General features: G+C 44.2%; 1 protein-coding gene and 1 non-coding gene across 4 annotated transcripts in view; one reads left to right on the forward strand and one right to left on the reverse strand.

The window, feature by feature from the left end:
• Positions 1-16560, reverse strand: part of TBC1D12 (TBC1 domain family member 12) — a 124654-nt gene that overhangs the window by 90151 nt on the left and 17943 nt on the right. Inside the window, exon 1 of one of the 3 annotated variants that reach the window (XM_036828753.1) lies at positions 1294-2378. The exons of 1 other annotated variant lie outside the window; for it this stretch is intronic. In XM_036828753.1, coding sequence (XP_036684648.1) covers positions 1294-2234 — 941 coding nt within the window. In that variant the 5' untranslated portion in view covers positions 2235-2378. Of the gene's footprint in view, positions 1-1293; positions 2379-16560 lie in introns of those variants that run through there. One more of the 3 variants, XM_036828757.1, reaches the window with a different exon arrangement.
• On the forward strand, positions 10936-11042 carry LOC118883156. The gene has a single exon (XR_005016947.1). It is a non-coding gene; the product is annotated as a U6 spliceosomal RNA (small nuclear RNA).

The following is a 16560-nucleotide window of genomic DNA, read 5'->3' on the forward strand; positions in this document are numbered from 1 at the left end:
CTCGAACCCGTGTCCCCTACATTGGCAGGCGAATTCCTAACCACTGCACCACCAGGGAAGCCCCCTTAAGTGCATTTAAAATATTGCCACTACAAGCTTTAAGTATATCTTTGCAATTGTAGGCACAAATACAGATCTCACTACTATATATGTTGTCCTATGAGTAACACATAATTAGGATTTCCCAATCTTGATTTAAACAACTTCATAATTGTAAATTTACGCAAGCAGGAAAAATAAAAGTTAATAAAGTAGAAAAAGGAGTAAGAAATATTAATCAAAAAACTGTGCCTGTGAGTCTACAAATATGCACACTAACTGTATAATCCTCTAAAACTTGAGTCGCATTCCTTATTTCTTTTACTTCTGGTTTTTGTCAAGATCCCTGAAAAGGGAACAAAAACACAAGAGAAAGGAGAAAGAACTCTGAAAGGGAGAGTTTTACAAGTTGGGAATACTTTCCTGTTTTCCTAGAGACTTAAAAAAAAATAAGCGTGTCAAAATCTGACCCAAAAATTGCTTTTTCATTAATGTACATTAAGATGAGTATTTTCTAACGACATATTTATCCCTATCAAAGTCCCACTCTGAAACCTTTAGTGTCCAGCACCGTAATTTAATTTCAAGAATAGCAGGTCAAATCACATATACAACACCATAAAAAATTAACAAGATGCTGAAAAAAAGTAGAGGCCTATCTGGTAAAAGTAAAGAGGGATTTTCTACATAAAGCGCCATAGTAATTTGGCTTTAAAGGCCGCGATCAAATTCTAAACACCAAACTGACGGCATTTTAATAATGGCCACTGAAACAAGCTGTTAAAGGCTATGAAACACAACCACCTCTACTTTTAAGAATTCCCAAACTACTTGAATGGGTTTAGACTCCACGCAAATAGCTCTGCAAAATGACTTCCCTTTCTCTTTCACAACCGCACCCGTACACACACACCGCACCGCACCGCCACCCGCCCCTAATCCTTTGTAGTACATGGGGACGAGGAAGGTGGTCTGTTTTTCCGGAAGAGGGAAAACTGTAGGTAAGGCACTAGCACGCCGGCCTGAAAACACAGAAACCAGGTGTGAATGGCAGGTAGAGCGTCCAGCGGACAGGGGAACAGAAAGATTGGCTCCCCGCGCTCACAACTTCTCCGATACACAATGCAGACCTAGATCCTCTTCCCCCGGTGAAAAATCAAAGCTCAATCCGGACGCCAGCGAGAGCCTCCACGCCGCTCTACGCCAGCTCCCGGCCCGAGCCCTCCCCGAACCCCGGCGCAGTCTGCGCTGTACCTGGCGAAGAAGTCGGCGAAGCCGCCGCTCCGTCGAGCCCAAGCCGAGGTCCCCGCGGGGCCCTGCTCCGCGGCAGGCGAGGGCACCGGAGGCCCCGACGGCGGCAGGTGGTCGCGGGCGCTCTGGAGGCGGCTCACCTCGAATGTGTTCCGAGAGTTCAAGCGAACGTCGGATAAAACGAGGCGCGACTCGGCGCCGGCGCCTCCGCTAGTCCTCTCGGCCGAGGTGACCGGCGACGCGCCCTCCTCGGGACCCCCGCGGCCGGCTCCCGGCTGCTCCAAGTCCTCGCTGCCACTGCCGCTGCTGGCCAGGCTGCCCCCCGAGCCGCTGCCCGCGTCCTCGGGCCTCTCGGCGTCCGCCGCCGCCAGGCAGCAGCTTCGCAGCGGGTCCTCGAGCGGCGCGGCCCAGTCGGACGGGCTGCCCGCGCCGTCCGCGCCCTCGTCGCCAGGCCCCTCCGGGCGGAGGCGGCGGTGGCGCGGCTCCCGGCCGCCAGCGCGGGCCAGGTCGCGATAGTCCGGGCCCGGCAGAAAGCCCGAGTCCCCGTTCGTCATGCCTCCGTGCCGCGCCGCGCGGGCATCCGCCGCCTCCGCGCCGCGGTGCTTGGAGACCGCGTCCGGCGAGCAGGCGTCCGAGTGCGGGGCTGCCGAGCGCGGCAGAACGCGGGGCTGGCCGGGGGGGAGCGGACAGTAGCACAGCCCGGGCTCCAGCTGCCCCCCGGTCGCCGCGAGATAACGCCTAAGGAGCTGCTGAGGCGGCGGCGTCTCCTCCTCCTCTTCTTCCTCCTCCTCCTCCTCCGGAGTCTCCACAGCTTCGGCGCCTCCGCCAAAGCCGCCCGTGGCCCGAATCATCTTCCCGTCCAGGCCTGCGGGCTCAGGCACCGGCACAGGGAGCAACTTCGGGTTTCTTCCCGAGCAGGCTCCGGCATCCTCCGGACCCACCATCTGGGGCCGGGTGAGCGCCACCCGAGGAGGCGGCGGAAGCTCCCCGGCACGGGCTCGGTCCGGGAAGAGCCCTGAGTGCTGGGGCAGCAGCGGCTGCCGCCGCAGCGTTCCCAGACCCGCCCCTCCCTCCCGGGAATTCGGGCTGTTGCGGGAGGGCGGGCACCCGCCTGGGCTAGCGCACGCGCAAAAGCGAGACCGGTCAAGCCCCGACCTGGAGATTCCATGAACCATAGAGACGGTAGCTAGAGAGACACGCTCCGTGACACTCCAACTGCCAATCTGGAATCCGGCGTCTGGATGACGGAGGCTGGTTGGCCCACGCGGAACGTGACGGTCCTTACAGAAGCACGGGTATGGCTCGCTTAGCAAAAATTCACTTGACGTACTTAATTTATGGGAGTAGAATACAGTATGTTAGATGTAAGCCCTTCCAGCTCTAATTGGTCGCTAGTCGACTTTACGCTTTTATATCCACCGCTCCATTGCCACAATTAAGGGTTTCTTGGCCTCAGGTCAAAACTCTTCCTTCTCCACTTCATCTTCCCCAATACTACCAGAGTTATCTTTCTTATCTAGGACCACGTTTCATCATATCGCCCCCTCTTAAAGATTTCCATTATCACTTAAGGAGAAAGAGGAAGTAGAGTCAGGCAGAGAGGGCTATTGAAATAATTCCAGCACCCCACGAAAATGGATTAAAATGGGGTGATAATCAATGAGTGGAAATGAAGTGTAGAAATCAGATGTGATAACTGATCCGATATAAGGAGTGACTGAAGAGGGAGGAAACAGCCAAATTACTACAAAACTCTTGAGACTGAAACTGATGTGGTTTGAAGAAATAAGGATTTGGATTGGAAATAACTTGATTAATAGGAGAAATATATCTGGTAGATATAAGAAAGAAAGTAATAAGTAATATTTATACTTATAAGTATAAGTAAGTAATAAGTAAGTAATAAGAAGAAAGTAAGAATATCCAGCATATAGAGTTCTAAATCTTGGGTTAGGGCTTCGGTTTAGAGACGCAGATTGAAGAGTCATCTGCATAATGCAACTAGGTGAGTCATGAGTAGCATCATCTAGGAAGAAAGACTAAAGATGGAGGTGGGGCAGAGACTCAAAGGTGTCGCTATTTCAGGATGGACAAATAAGCTGTATTGCGAGGGATTAAAGAGGCACTAGTTGTGGATAAAATGAACTGGCAAATATAGACAGCTCATTCTAGAAGTATGTCAATGAAAGGACAGCAGTAGGAGAATGGAGAATTAGAGGAAGCAGCACTGTCAAGCGTTTAAAATATATATACACACACAAAAGAGTGAATGTAACCTATATATGAGAACTAAAATGTGTAAATAAAATGGTCATCCATGTACCTAGCACCCAGTTTAAGAAACGTCAAGTGTCTTTTATAATGAGCATTTTTCAAGGCCCTAAGTAAAGACTAAGTGGCAAGGGCATGGTTAGCAATACATTTAGTATCAAGATCTTTCAGAAGAAATGGCCTCCACGACACAGGTGGAAAAGCTAATATAGGAAAAGAGAAAATATTTGCAATTCATACATATGATAAGGGTCTACTATCCAGAATATATAAAGAACTCAACTACAAGAAGACAAACAACCCAATTTAAAAATGAGTAAAGGGGCTTCCCTGGTGGCGCAGTGGTTAAGAATCCACCTGCCAATGCAGGAGACACGGGATCCAGCCCTGGTCCAGGAAGATCCCACATGCCGCGGAGCAACTAAGCCCATGCGCCACAACTACTGAGCCTGCGCTCTAGAGCCTGCAAGCCACAACTACTGAGCCCACATGCCACAACTACTGAAGCCCGCGAGCCTAGAGCCCGTGCTCTGCAACAAGAGAAGCCACCTCAATGAGAAGCCCGTGCACCGCAACGAAGAGTAGCCCCCGCTCACCGCAACTAGAGAAAAGCCCGCGCGCAGCAACGGAGACCCAACGCAGCCAAAAATAAATAAATAAAAATGAGTAAAGGACTTGACCAGACATTTCTCTGAAGGAGATATGCTAATAGCTGTTAATAAGCATATGAAATGATGCTCAACATAATTAAGCACCAGGGAAATGCAAATCAAAACCTCAGTGAGATAGCACTCACACCCACTAGGAGGACTATAATCAAAAAAGCAGAAAATAACAGGTGTTGTAGAGGATGTGGAGAAAGTGGAACCCTCACACATTGCTGGTAGAAATGTAAAATGGTATAGCTGCTGTGGAAAATGTTTGGTTGTTCCTCAGTAACATAGAATTACCATATGACCCAGCAATTCTACCCTAGGTATATACTCAAAAGAATTGAAAACAGATGTTCAAACAAAAACTTGTACATGAATGTTCACAGCTGCACTATTCATAAAAACCAAAAGATGGAAGCAACCGAAATGTCCATCAATAGAGGAGTGGATAAACAGATTGTGATATATACACACAACAGACTATTACTCAGCCATAAAAAGGAAGTAAGTACCGGTACATGCTACAAAGTGGATGAATCTCAAAAACGTTATGCTAAGTAAAAGAAGCCTGACACAAAAGGTCACATATTATATAATTCCATTTATATGAACTGTCCAGAATAGGTAAATCCATAGAGAAAGAAAGCAGATTGGAGAGTGTCAGTGGCTGAGGAAAGGGGATAAATAGGGCAGGAATGCCTCATGGATATGGGGTTTTCTTTTGTGTGATGAACATGTTTTAGAACAAGATACAGGTGGCGGTTGCATGATATTGTGAATGTACTAAATGCCATTGAATTGCACTTTTTTTTTTTTTAGTTTATTTTTGGCTGCGTTGGGTCTTCATTGCTGCTCATGGGCGTTCTCTAGTTGCTGCGAGCGGGGGCTACTCTTCGATGTGGTTCGCGGGCTTTTCATTGCGATGGCTTCTTTTGTTGCAGAGCACAGGCTCTAGGCGCGCAGGCTTCAGTAGTTGCAGCACGCAGGCTCGGTAGTCGTGGCCCGCGGGCTCTAGAGCACAGGCTCAGTAGTTGTGGTGCACGGGCTTAGTTGCTCAGCGGCATGTGGGATCTTCCCGGACCAGGGCTCGAACCCGTGTCCCCTGCATTGGCAGGCGGATTCTTAACCACTGTGCCACCAGGGAAGTCCCAAATTGCACGTTTTTTTTTTTGTTGTTGTTTATTTAAGACCCATTTATTCTCTAGTTCTGCCCATATGGAGACACCCTCCTTGAAAAGGCGTTAAATCCTTCCGTTCACTGCAATGCCTTGTGCTGAAAACACGTGTTCCAAGGTTTCAACTATGAGATCCACATTCTTAAAGCACTGATTCTTAAACCTCATCTAGATTTTTCCCCTTGGATGGGGGGAGATGACCCAAACACAGCGAAGAACAGCTCAGGACTGTGGGCTCTGCTTGCCCAGAAGACTTTGCAGCTCCCCTGACCACCCAGCTGGAGCCAGGATTAGGACCCTGAGACGAGGGGCACTGCTGGGCTGCTGCCACCGCCACCGGCCCCCAACTCCTGTCCTCTTCACTAGGCTGGCTGTCACCTCTAGTTTCCCTGGAGTTTGAGGATTCCAGACGGTCTCTTCTCACACTTCTGTGTCACGCCTGCTGCCTCAGCACTGCTGATCCACACCAAGGGGCAAAAGCACACAGAACTGCTTTCAACACACCAATGTTCCCCACAAAAGTTATTTGATAAGCCCGCAGGTTCTTTTTCAGCAGAGGAGATTCCCAAGGCCATGACTTCCCCCGGCTCCCCAGTGCCCTTGCCGGCAGACTGGACGTCCGTCGCCACCGTGCTGAGTCGCGCACACGCCCCTGGCTCCACTCCAGCGCACTCTCCTGGAGAACTGAGGACTGTGCCCTGGGCTCATCAGCAGGATCTGTTCTGAAGCCAGTCCTAGAGTGACAAGAGCCACACCTGCAGGTCTATTCCACTGACCAGCCGCACAGGACCGAGCTGGGCCCATGGACCTCGGTCTGGATTGTGTTGGCTGGTCATTCTTGCCTAGGTTCACAGGCCAACCGCCAGTGTCCTTCCTTTCCTGCTCATCACTGCACCAGCGGCTCACTCCTACCTGCTGCTGTCACACGCCTGGCAACCTCGTGTTCCGGGGCCAGCCAAGAAAGAACTGAGACCCCAGCAGGCCCCTAGTTCCCAGCAGGCAAACTCCCCATTAAACTACTGCTGCCTAGCCGTGTTCTCGAGGCTTCAGAGCTGGGAAAGTGCAGAGAGCATAGCAAGCTGCGGCGCTCCCAGCCCCGGACCCGCGATGCTCCGCGGAGGCGCCGGAACCTCGCCGCATCCCGCCCCCCGCAACACAAGCGACCTCTGCGCCCGCCTCTCCCGCGGACCCGGGTGCGCCTCCCGGCTCCGCGACCCAGGACGGAAGCGCAGGGCGCGGGGCCCGGCCGGCGGCGGGCGCTGGGGCGGGCGCTGGGGCGGGCGGGGACCCGGGCTCTGGCCCCAAGGCCGCGCGGACCCGCCAGCCCCACCTCTGTCCCCGCCGCCTGGAAAAAGCTAAAATTGCACGTTTTTAAATGAATTTATTTTGTGTGAATTTGACCCCAATAAAAAAATTTAAGTTAATGTAGGAGATACCTAGACATAAGTATAGTTGTACGATGGTAAAGATGAGGGTAGCTAAGAGAATCTAATCTCAATCGTTTGTCTTTTCAACCTTTTTCCTCTATGCCTAGAGAATTTATCCTTGCAATTTTCTTCCTGCTGTCAAAACTTCCCTAACTTGTTAACTTATTTTTTTCAAGCAACCACTCTATTTCTTCCTCTATGAAATCATACTCTTTTTAAAATACAGTTTCTTCTAATTGTTTATTTTGTTCAACTCCTTTCTTTCCCACGGTCAATAGAAGCAGGTTTTATGAACCATAATAGCCCATACAACCCTTCTATTTTATCAGTGCAGACTTCAAAATTGACACATTTATATTTCGTAACTTTGTCTACAGTAATATGTATTGCATAATAAACAATGTTAGTGGTTCTTCTTAGTGATTAGTGGTTATATGTCCCACTTTCAACAATAAAAGTTTCCGACTTATCTGATAAGTAGTATCATATCCTATCTTACAAAGAAAAAATCAAAAATCTGCTTTCAAGGTGTAGCATATCCTTTCTGTGGTCCTTAAGGGTTTGACATCAAAAACTTTTGTTACCATATTACGTTACTACAACTCAGGCATAAATAATATATCCTGGTACAGTCCTATAAATCAGATGAAATCATTATGATGAGAAGGCATATTCTTAATCTCTGCTGTAAAATATTAATTAATATTAATAATATTAAAATATGAAAAACTATTGGTATACCTGGATTCTTACATTTCTGAGAAATTTGACTTTCACAGAAATTCTCAAAACACACGTAATTAGGGTTTCCCTGGTGGCACAGTGGTTAAGAATCTGCCTGCTAATGCAGGGACACGGGTTTGAGCCTGGTCTGGGAAGATCCCACATGCTACGGAGCAACTAAGCCCATGCGCCACAACTACTGAGCCTGCACTCTAGAGCCCATGAGCCACAACTACTGAGCCCACGTGCCACAATTACTGAAGCCCGCGCACCTAAAGCCCGTGCTCTGCAACAAGAGAAGCCACTGCAATGAGAAGCCTGCGCACTGCAACGAAGAGTAGCCCCCACTTGCCGCAGCTAGAGAAAAGCTCGTGCGCAGCAACGAAGACCCAACGCAGCCAAACATAAAATAAATAAAAAATTTTTAAAAAAGAATTTCCTTCCTTTAAAAAAAACCCCACATATTTAGTCATATTCTATGTGTATGACCCAATTCTCGTTATTGAAGAGTGAAGAATGGTACCACTATCCCATATTATTATTTTGCTACAGTTGTACTCAAGGAGAGTACAAAGGCCTCCAAAAAAGACCTCAAAGCTCCTTTCTTTAGTCATCATTTTTTTTCTTGTTACACTGGATTTCCAAATAGCATTCAAAAGCTTAACCTTCTATCATGTTAAATCACCATCATCAACACCCACATACACTTTTTCTCACTTAGCTGCACATTAGCAGCAACATTTAGGGAGGTTTTTTTTTTTAAATGCTGATGTCTGGGCCACACCCAAGACAAATTCAGTCAATATCTCTGGAGGAGGAGCCCTTACACTTGTATTAAAAGCCACTCAAGTCATTCTAATTTATAGCCAAGGTTGGAAAATGCTGCCTTATAGCTACAACCTATCTCTCTCCTTCCCTGAACAAGCGAGCTTCTTTAAAAAGATGTTGGGCTTCCCTGGTGGCGCAGTGGTTGAGAATCTGCCTGCTAATGCAGGGGACACGGGTTCGAGCCCTGGTCTGGGAAGATCCCACATGCCGCGGAGCAACTGGGCCCGTGAGCCACAATTACTGAGCCTGCGCGTCTGGAGCCTGTTCTCCGCAACGAGAGGCCGCGATAGTGAGAGGCCCGCGCACCGCGATGAAGAGTGGCCCCCGCTTGCCGCAACGAGAGAAAGCCCTCGCACAGAAACGAAGACCCAACACAGCCAAAAATAAAAAATAAAAAAAAAAAAAAAAAAAAAAAAAAAAAAAAAAAAAAAAAAAAAAAAAAAAAAAAAAGATGTTTACACATTGTGCACCTCCAGATGTGATACCCTGAGAAGGATACAGTGTGGCCGAGGATGTACAACCTCAGTCTAATCACACAAAATCATCAGATGAACTTGAAATGAGGAAAATTCTATTTTAAAAAATGAAATGGGGGGGACTCTATTCTTCAAAAAAAGGCAGTATCATAGAAGACAAAGAAAAGCTGTGGACAGGCTTGAGATTAAATATAACAATATGACCAGTACATGCAATACCTGCCCCTAAACTGGGTTTTGTATTAGGTAGAGAAAAGGAAAACATTCTATGAAGGACTTTATTAGATCATCTGACACAATTGTCATAAGCACAGTGGATTTTTTTTCCCATAAATTTATTTATTTATTTAATTTATTTTTGGCTGCGTTGGGTCTTTGTTGCTGCCCGCGGGCTTTCTCTAGTTGCAGCGAGCAGGGGCTGCTCTTTGTTGTGGTGCATAGGCTCTAGGCGCACGGGCTCAGTAGTTGTGACTCGCAGGCTCTAGAGCACAGGCTCAGGCTCAGTAGTTGTGGTGCCCCTTGTATTGGCAGGCGGATTCTTAACCACTGCGCCACCAGGGAAGTCGCAGCACAGTGTATTAAGTAAAGGTGTCAATGTAAAAATTGATATTTATAATTAATAATTGCTATATTCTGTTAGAAAATACTTCTGCTTTTAGGAAATGTACACTGGAGTATTTGGGATAAAAGGCCATGATATACGTAATTTACCCTCAAATGATTTAGAAAAAAAAATTATGCATGCACACACATACACACAGAACAAGGGATAAAGTAAATGGGATAAAATGTTAACAGTGGGATAAACAACAAGGTCCTATTGCATAGCACAGGGAACTCTATTCAATATCCTGTGATAAACCATAATGGAAAAGAATGTGAAAAAGAATAAATATATGGACAACCAAGTCACTTTGCTTAACACAACATTGTAAACTATACTTAAATAAAATTTTTTCAAATCTTAACAGTAGGCAAATCTGGGAAAGATATATGTGTTCCTTGTACTATTTTAATGTTTATAACTTTTTGTAAGTTTATATCCAAAAAATACCGTTTTAAAGATGTCTCTATTTTCTCACTCGTCACCTCCCACCCCCGCCCCAATTTACTCCATTCTAGCTTCTGTCCACAATTCATTACCCTCATCAATGACTTCCCTGTCCCTAATTTAAGGGAAATATGTCAGTCTCCATCTTGCTTGATTTTTCTGTTAATCACTCCCTCCATTTTGAAACATTCTTTCACCTGGCTTTCAACCTTTTAAAAGAAACACTCTTTTTCCTCAGTTTTCATTATTCTATTGTTGCCATACTAAGTTTTCCTCCTACCTCTTTGGCCACTACTTCTCAGTCTCCTCAAGGGAAGAGAGAATTCTTCCTTTTTAGCTGAAATTTCCTAATGGAATAGTTCTGAACCCTCTTTTCTTCTTATTCAACCCCCTTTACCCTCGGCAATCTCATGATTTAGATGATCATCTATAAACTGAGGACTCTTGAATTTGTTATCTACAGGTCCAACATTATAATCCAAATGCCTTCTTGATATTTACATGGAGATATTTTTAGACATCATAAACATAACATGACTAAAATGAGTCTTTCCTAGTTTTCTTCCAGCATTCTCCATCTTAATACATACCACCACCCTCCACTCAGTTTCTCCAGGTCCTATATGTCAACTGTGTACCCAATATATCTGCTTGGTAGTCTCAAAGTCACCTTGATCCCAATATGTCCAAGTCTAAACTCATAATTGCCTTCTCCAAATCAGCTCCTATTATAATATTCCATGTCTCACCAAATGACAGTACTTTAGTTCACACACCTAAAACCCAAGAGTCATCCTTGATACCTCCCTCTTTCTTATCCCCTTATCCAGGTGTAGTGGGTTGAATTGTGTCCCCCCAAAAGATAAATACAAGTCCCAACCGCAAGTACCTGTGAATGTGACTGTATTTAGAAAAAGGTCTTTGTAGATATAATTAAGATAAGGCTCCCAAAATGAGATAATCCTGGATTAGACATACTCCCTCTCCTAACAGAGCTAATAAATAGGTGTGATGGATGTCGCTGTAAAAGAAAAAAGAGGAGTGCTCACTCCGGCAGCACATATACTAAAATTGGAATGATATAGAGCAGATCAGCATGGCCCCTGCGCAAGGATGACATGCAAATTCATGAAGTGTTCCATATTTTGGGGAGGGATAAATTAGGAGTTCGGGTTTAACATATACAAACTACTGTATATAAAATAGATAAATCAACAAGGACCTACTGTATAGCACAAGGAACTCTACTTAATATTCTGTAATAAACTACATGGGAAAAGAATCTGAAAAAGAATGAATATATGGGGGCTTCCCTGGTGGCGCAGTGGTTGAGAATCTGCCTGCTAATGCAGGGAACACGGGTTCGAGCCCTGGTCTGGGAAGATCCCACATGCCGCGGAGCAACTAGCCCGTGAGCCACAATTACTGAGCCTGCGCGTCTGGAGCCTGTGCTCCGCAACGAGAGACTGCGATAGTGAGAGGCCAGCGCACCGCGATGAAGGGTGGCACCCCGCTTGCCACAACTGGAGAAAGCCCTCGCACAGAAATGAAGACCCAACACAGCCATAAATAAATTAAAAAAAAAATTAAAAAAAAAAAAAAGAATGAATATATGTATATGTATAACTGAATCACTTAGCTGTACACCTGAAACTAATACAACATTGTAAATCAACTATACTCCAATATAAAATAAAATTTAAATTAAAAAAAATCAAACAGTGATAATAGTGGGGGAAAAAAAGAAAGAAGAAGAGAAGCCATGGAGTGTCTCCATGTGGAGACATGGAGACTGGGAAGAAGGCCATGTGAAGATGGAGGAAGAGATTGGAGTGAGGCATCTATAAGCCAAAGGAACACAAAGGATTGCTGATGGTGCCATCAATTAGGAGAGAGGCATGAAGTGAATTCTCTTGCAGAGCCTTCAGAAGAAACCAACTCTGCCAACATCTTGATTTCAGACTTCTGGTCTCCAGAATTGTGAGAGAATAAATTTATGTTGTTTTAAACCACCAAATCTGTGGTAATTTGTTATCACAGCCTTAGAAGGCTAATGTACCAACTAGTCACTAAAGTCTGTTTGTTTTACCCTCCTAAATATCTTTTTTTTAATTATATAATACAATGTTACCCACTGTAGTTCACCATGTTTTACATTAGATCTTCTGAAATTAGACAGCTGAGAGACCCCTACAAACTTTCAGCTATAAGATGGATAAGGTCTAAGGATCTAATGTAAATATCCTCTAAATGTACTCACTTCACACTCTGTCTACCCACCCAGACTAAGTTACTATCATCTCTTTCCTGGGTGACAGAATTACCCTCCAACTGGTCTCTCCACATTCACTTGGGGCCACATTCAAACATTTTCCCATGCTGCAGCCAAAGTACATTTTTTTTTAAGATTTATTTTTTTTATGTGGACCATTTTTAAAGTCTTTATTGAATTTGTTACAGTATTGCTTCTGTTTTATGTTTTGGTTTTTTGGCTGTGAGGCATGTGGGTTCTTAGCTCCCCAACCAGGGATCGAACCCGCACCCCCTGCATTGGAAGGCGAAGTCTTAACCACTGGACCGGCAGGGAAGTCCCGCCGGAGTACCTTTTTTTTTTTGATGATGGAGTGGAGGGAACTTTAATTTTTATTTATTTATTTATTTATTTATGGCTGTGTTGGGTCTTCGTTTCTGTGCGAGGGCTTTCTCTAGTTGCGGCAAGTGGGGGCCAATCTTCATCGCGGTGCGCGGGCCTCTCACTATCGCGGCCTCTCTTGTTGCAGAGCACAGGCTCCAGACGCGCAGGCTCAGTAATTGTGGCTCACGGGCCCAGTTGCTCCGCGGCATGTGGGATCCTCCCAGACCAGGGCTCGAACCCGTGTCCCCTGCATTGGCAGGCAGATTCTCAACCACTGCGCCACCAGGGAAGCCCCGGAGCACTTTTTAATAAACACATATCTGATCATGTCACTGCCCTGCTTTTTTAGTCACCTTCATATTAACCTTTCAGCCTTTTAAAAGAAACACTTTTTCCTTAGGTTTCATTTCTCTATTGTCTCCATTTTTTTCTCCTGCATTTTGGCTGTTTCTTCTAAGTACTCTTTGGGAGGATTCCTCTTCCTTAATCCAAATGTAAGTGGCTTCCTATTCTCTTAAGGCCACAGACAAAATCTTTTTCATGGCCTACAAAGCTCTTCATGGTCTGTCTACTTGTCTAGTCTCCCCTCCCACTTCTCTCCTAAACTCCCTGAACTTCAGTTGCGTTGGTCTTCTTTTTGTCATAGTTACTACAAAGCTCCTTGTGCAAGCTTCTATATCTAGGTTGTTCTCCATGATGACCTGGGTCTGTGTTATGCTGATTTTTATCTACCTCTCCAATCTCATCTCTCATTTCCTTTCTCCTCACTCATCATTTTTCAGACACATCAACTTTTCCATGTTTCTGAAATTATGTGCTCAGCCCCTTCTCCTTAAGGGTCTTCGTGCATGTTGGTCTCCCTGCCTAGAAGACTCTTCCCCACCTTGTTAACCTGATTAACTCCTATGCTTTTTCAGGACTCAGTTTTAATGTCACCTCCTCAGAGAAGCCTTCTCTGATCTCCGCTCCAATTGTTTAGACTCTAGTTATATGCTTTCATAGCACCTTTTCTCTTTGTAGTCAGTATCACAGCTATAATTTTATATGTATATATATATATAAATATATTTGGTTGGCATTTGTACAAACACACACACACACACACACACACACACACACACTACACTACAAGCTCTACGAGGGGAGGGAGTATGGCTGTTTTTTTCACCTTCTTAGCAATAGTATCAACCACAGTGCCAAGCACATAGTAGCAATAAACATTTATTAAAAGAATACATGGGGCTTCCCTGGTGGCTCAGTGGTTGAGAATCTGCTTGCCAATGCAGGGGACACGAGTTCGAGCCCTGGTCTGGGAAGATCCCACATGCCGCAGAGCAGCTGGGCCCGTGAGCCACAATTACCGAGCCTGCGCGTCTGGAGCCTGTGCTCTGCAACAAGAGGCCGCGATAGTGAGAGGGCCGCGCACCGCGATGAAGATTGGCCCCCTCTTGCCACAACTAGAGAAAGACCTCGCACAGAAACGAAGACCCAACACAGCCATAAAAATAAAGGAATTCCTTTAAAAAAAAAAAAAAAGAATACATGAATAAATGGGTGAATAAAACTACACTCTTAAACACATGCAATTTCATTGTCCACGGATGAACGTTTAACCTAAAGATGGTTCGTTTTGTATGAATATGCACTAGTGAAACCTAAAATAACTATAGGTTGTCCTCACTATATACAGATCTGAAAACTGAGTCTTTGATGACAAACTGACTAAACAAAATTGTGGTATGTCCATTTGAAAATTGGCTGACAAGATGTGGAATAAATTTGGTATCAAAATCCAAAAAAAAGTTCTGTGAAAGAATCTTCTGTGTGACTATGTGGCTTGGATTGCTGCTGAAATCATCCTCAACTTCCACAAATAATTTAAATTCCATGCATGCCTGGTAAAGCCTCAGCCGGTAAGAGAAGGTGACTAGGACTAAGGTTGTGGGTTATAGTTAGATAACAAGTATTGAGAAGATGTGTATTGCAGATTAACCAGAAGGGTGAGACATGTGGGGAATGAATGATAGTAAGATCACAAAGCAGCTGCTGTTTGGTAAACCACAGCGGGCCAGCCACAAACCAAGAGACTGATGAGATGTTCTAGAAATGCATACTGATCCTTTGGGGAAGCAAACTGATACCACATATCAAGAGGCACTGCAATCCTACTCCTGGGAATCTGTCAAAAGGAAATAATTCAAGAGAGTAAAATAAAAGCTATACAAAGATGCCTGTAACAAAATGTTTAATAGTTAAAAATTAGAAATTACTTAAATTGTCAATAATATGGGAAGTGTAGGAAAAACTAGGTGTATCAGTGAAATATTATGAAGATAATTAAAATGATAGAAATACAGAAATATGGGGAAATTTTACAAAATAATATTAAATAAAAGGTAGAGATACACAATTGCATATCATAATTATAATGACATATAAAATCTGCATCTCTAGCTTGATAATGGTCAAAAAGGATAGATATGAAAAGAGAATGATGGAGTTTTTTGGATTTTTATACTTCTCCTTTTTATGATATTTTTAAATTGATTAAATGGCAATTCTTTAAAAGAATAGTCTGAAAAGCACTTCCAAATACATGTCATAGCTATGAATTTTGAAGAAGCAAGAGTTGCAAACATTTTTTATGCTGCAAGAGGGCATTCAGCTACATTTGGAGAAAAAAGCATCTACAAGCCTACATTTAAAGACTATGCACAGACTTACAAAAACAATGACCTGTTCTGCAAATAGTTGGTACTGCTATAATCAAATGAGAGGTTTTACATAAATTCACTATACGGAGGACTAACATTTGTTAAGTGTTAGTATTTTCAGAAACGTTTGGGGCCAGACCTGAAGTAGGTTAAATATTTCTCTTTTTTTTCAGTGATGTCTGTATGTTGATAACAAAAGTATAACAGGAAGTCATTTTGCAATAAAACATAAGCAGAAAAACTTTTAAAAAGCCACAATCCCTCTACCCAGCACTAATCAAATTCAATATTAATTGAATACTCTTTTATAGATGATTTAATTTGCTGTGTTGTTTCCTAATCTGTGGATGAAATAAAAGCTTATTTAACCAACCCCATTATTGGACATTTTGATGTCTTCCAATTGTTTACTGTTATAAACACTGGTGCAGTTTGATTCATTGTATATAAATATCTGTACATATCTTTGGCTATTTTCTCAGGAAAATTTATCAGAAATGGAATAATAGGGGAAATCATATAAATATACATTTTATTTTTTAATTAGACTTGAAAGCCAAAGATTTTGCTTTCCTTTATATGTTTTTTTCCTATGTCCAATTAAATCTCCTTTCTATCCATTAAATTCTCATCCATTATCCAAAACCCAGCTTTGGGACTTCCAGGATGGCACAGTGGTTAGGAATCTGCCTGCCAATGCAGGGGATACGGGTTCGAGCCCTGGTCCAGGAAGATCCCACATGCCGCGGAGCAACTAAGCCTGTGCACCACAACTGCTGAAGCCTGGGGGCTGCAACTACTGAAGCCCACGTGCCACAACTACTGAAGCCCACGTACCTAGAGCCCGTGCTCTACAACAAGAGAAGCCACCACAATGAGAAGCCCGCGCACCGCAACGAAGAGTAGCCCCCACTCACTGCAGCTTGAGAAAGCTCGCCGCAGCAACGAAGACCCAATGCAGCCAAAAATAAATAAATAAATAAAGGTACACAAAACCCAGCTATAAGCTCTATTTTTCAAGACAATTTCAGTGAGTACTCCAATGCCCACTGATCTCCCACATCTTGTACTTTTACTTATTTTGAAATAATTTGAGACTTACAAAAATTTGCAAAAACAGCACAAGGTATTTCCATACGCTCTTCATTTAGATTCCCCAAATATTAATATCTAACGTAACCACAATACAATTATCAAAATAATGAAACATTGCTATCATACTATTACCTAATCTATAGACCTTACTTAAATATTGCATTATGTCCCACTAATGTCCTTGATCTGGTGCAGGATCAATCATTCCTTTTAGTTTTCATG

The sequence above is a fragment of the Balaenoptera musculus genome, chromosome 16 (assembly GCF_009873245.2).
Source record: "Balaenoptera musculus isolate JJ_BM4_2016_0621 chromosome 16, mBalMus1.pri.v3, whole genome shotgun sequence".
In the NCBI taxonomy this organism is placed as follows: domain Eukaryota; kingdom Metazoa; phylum Chordata; class Mammalia; order Artiodactyla; family Balaenopteridae; genus Balaenoptera; species Balaenoptera musculus.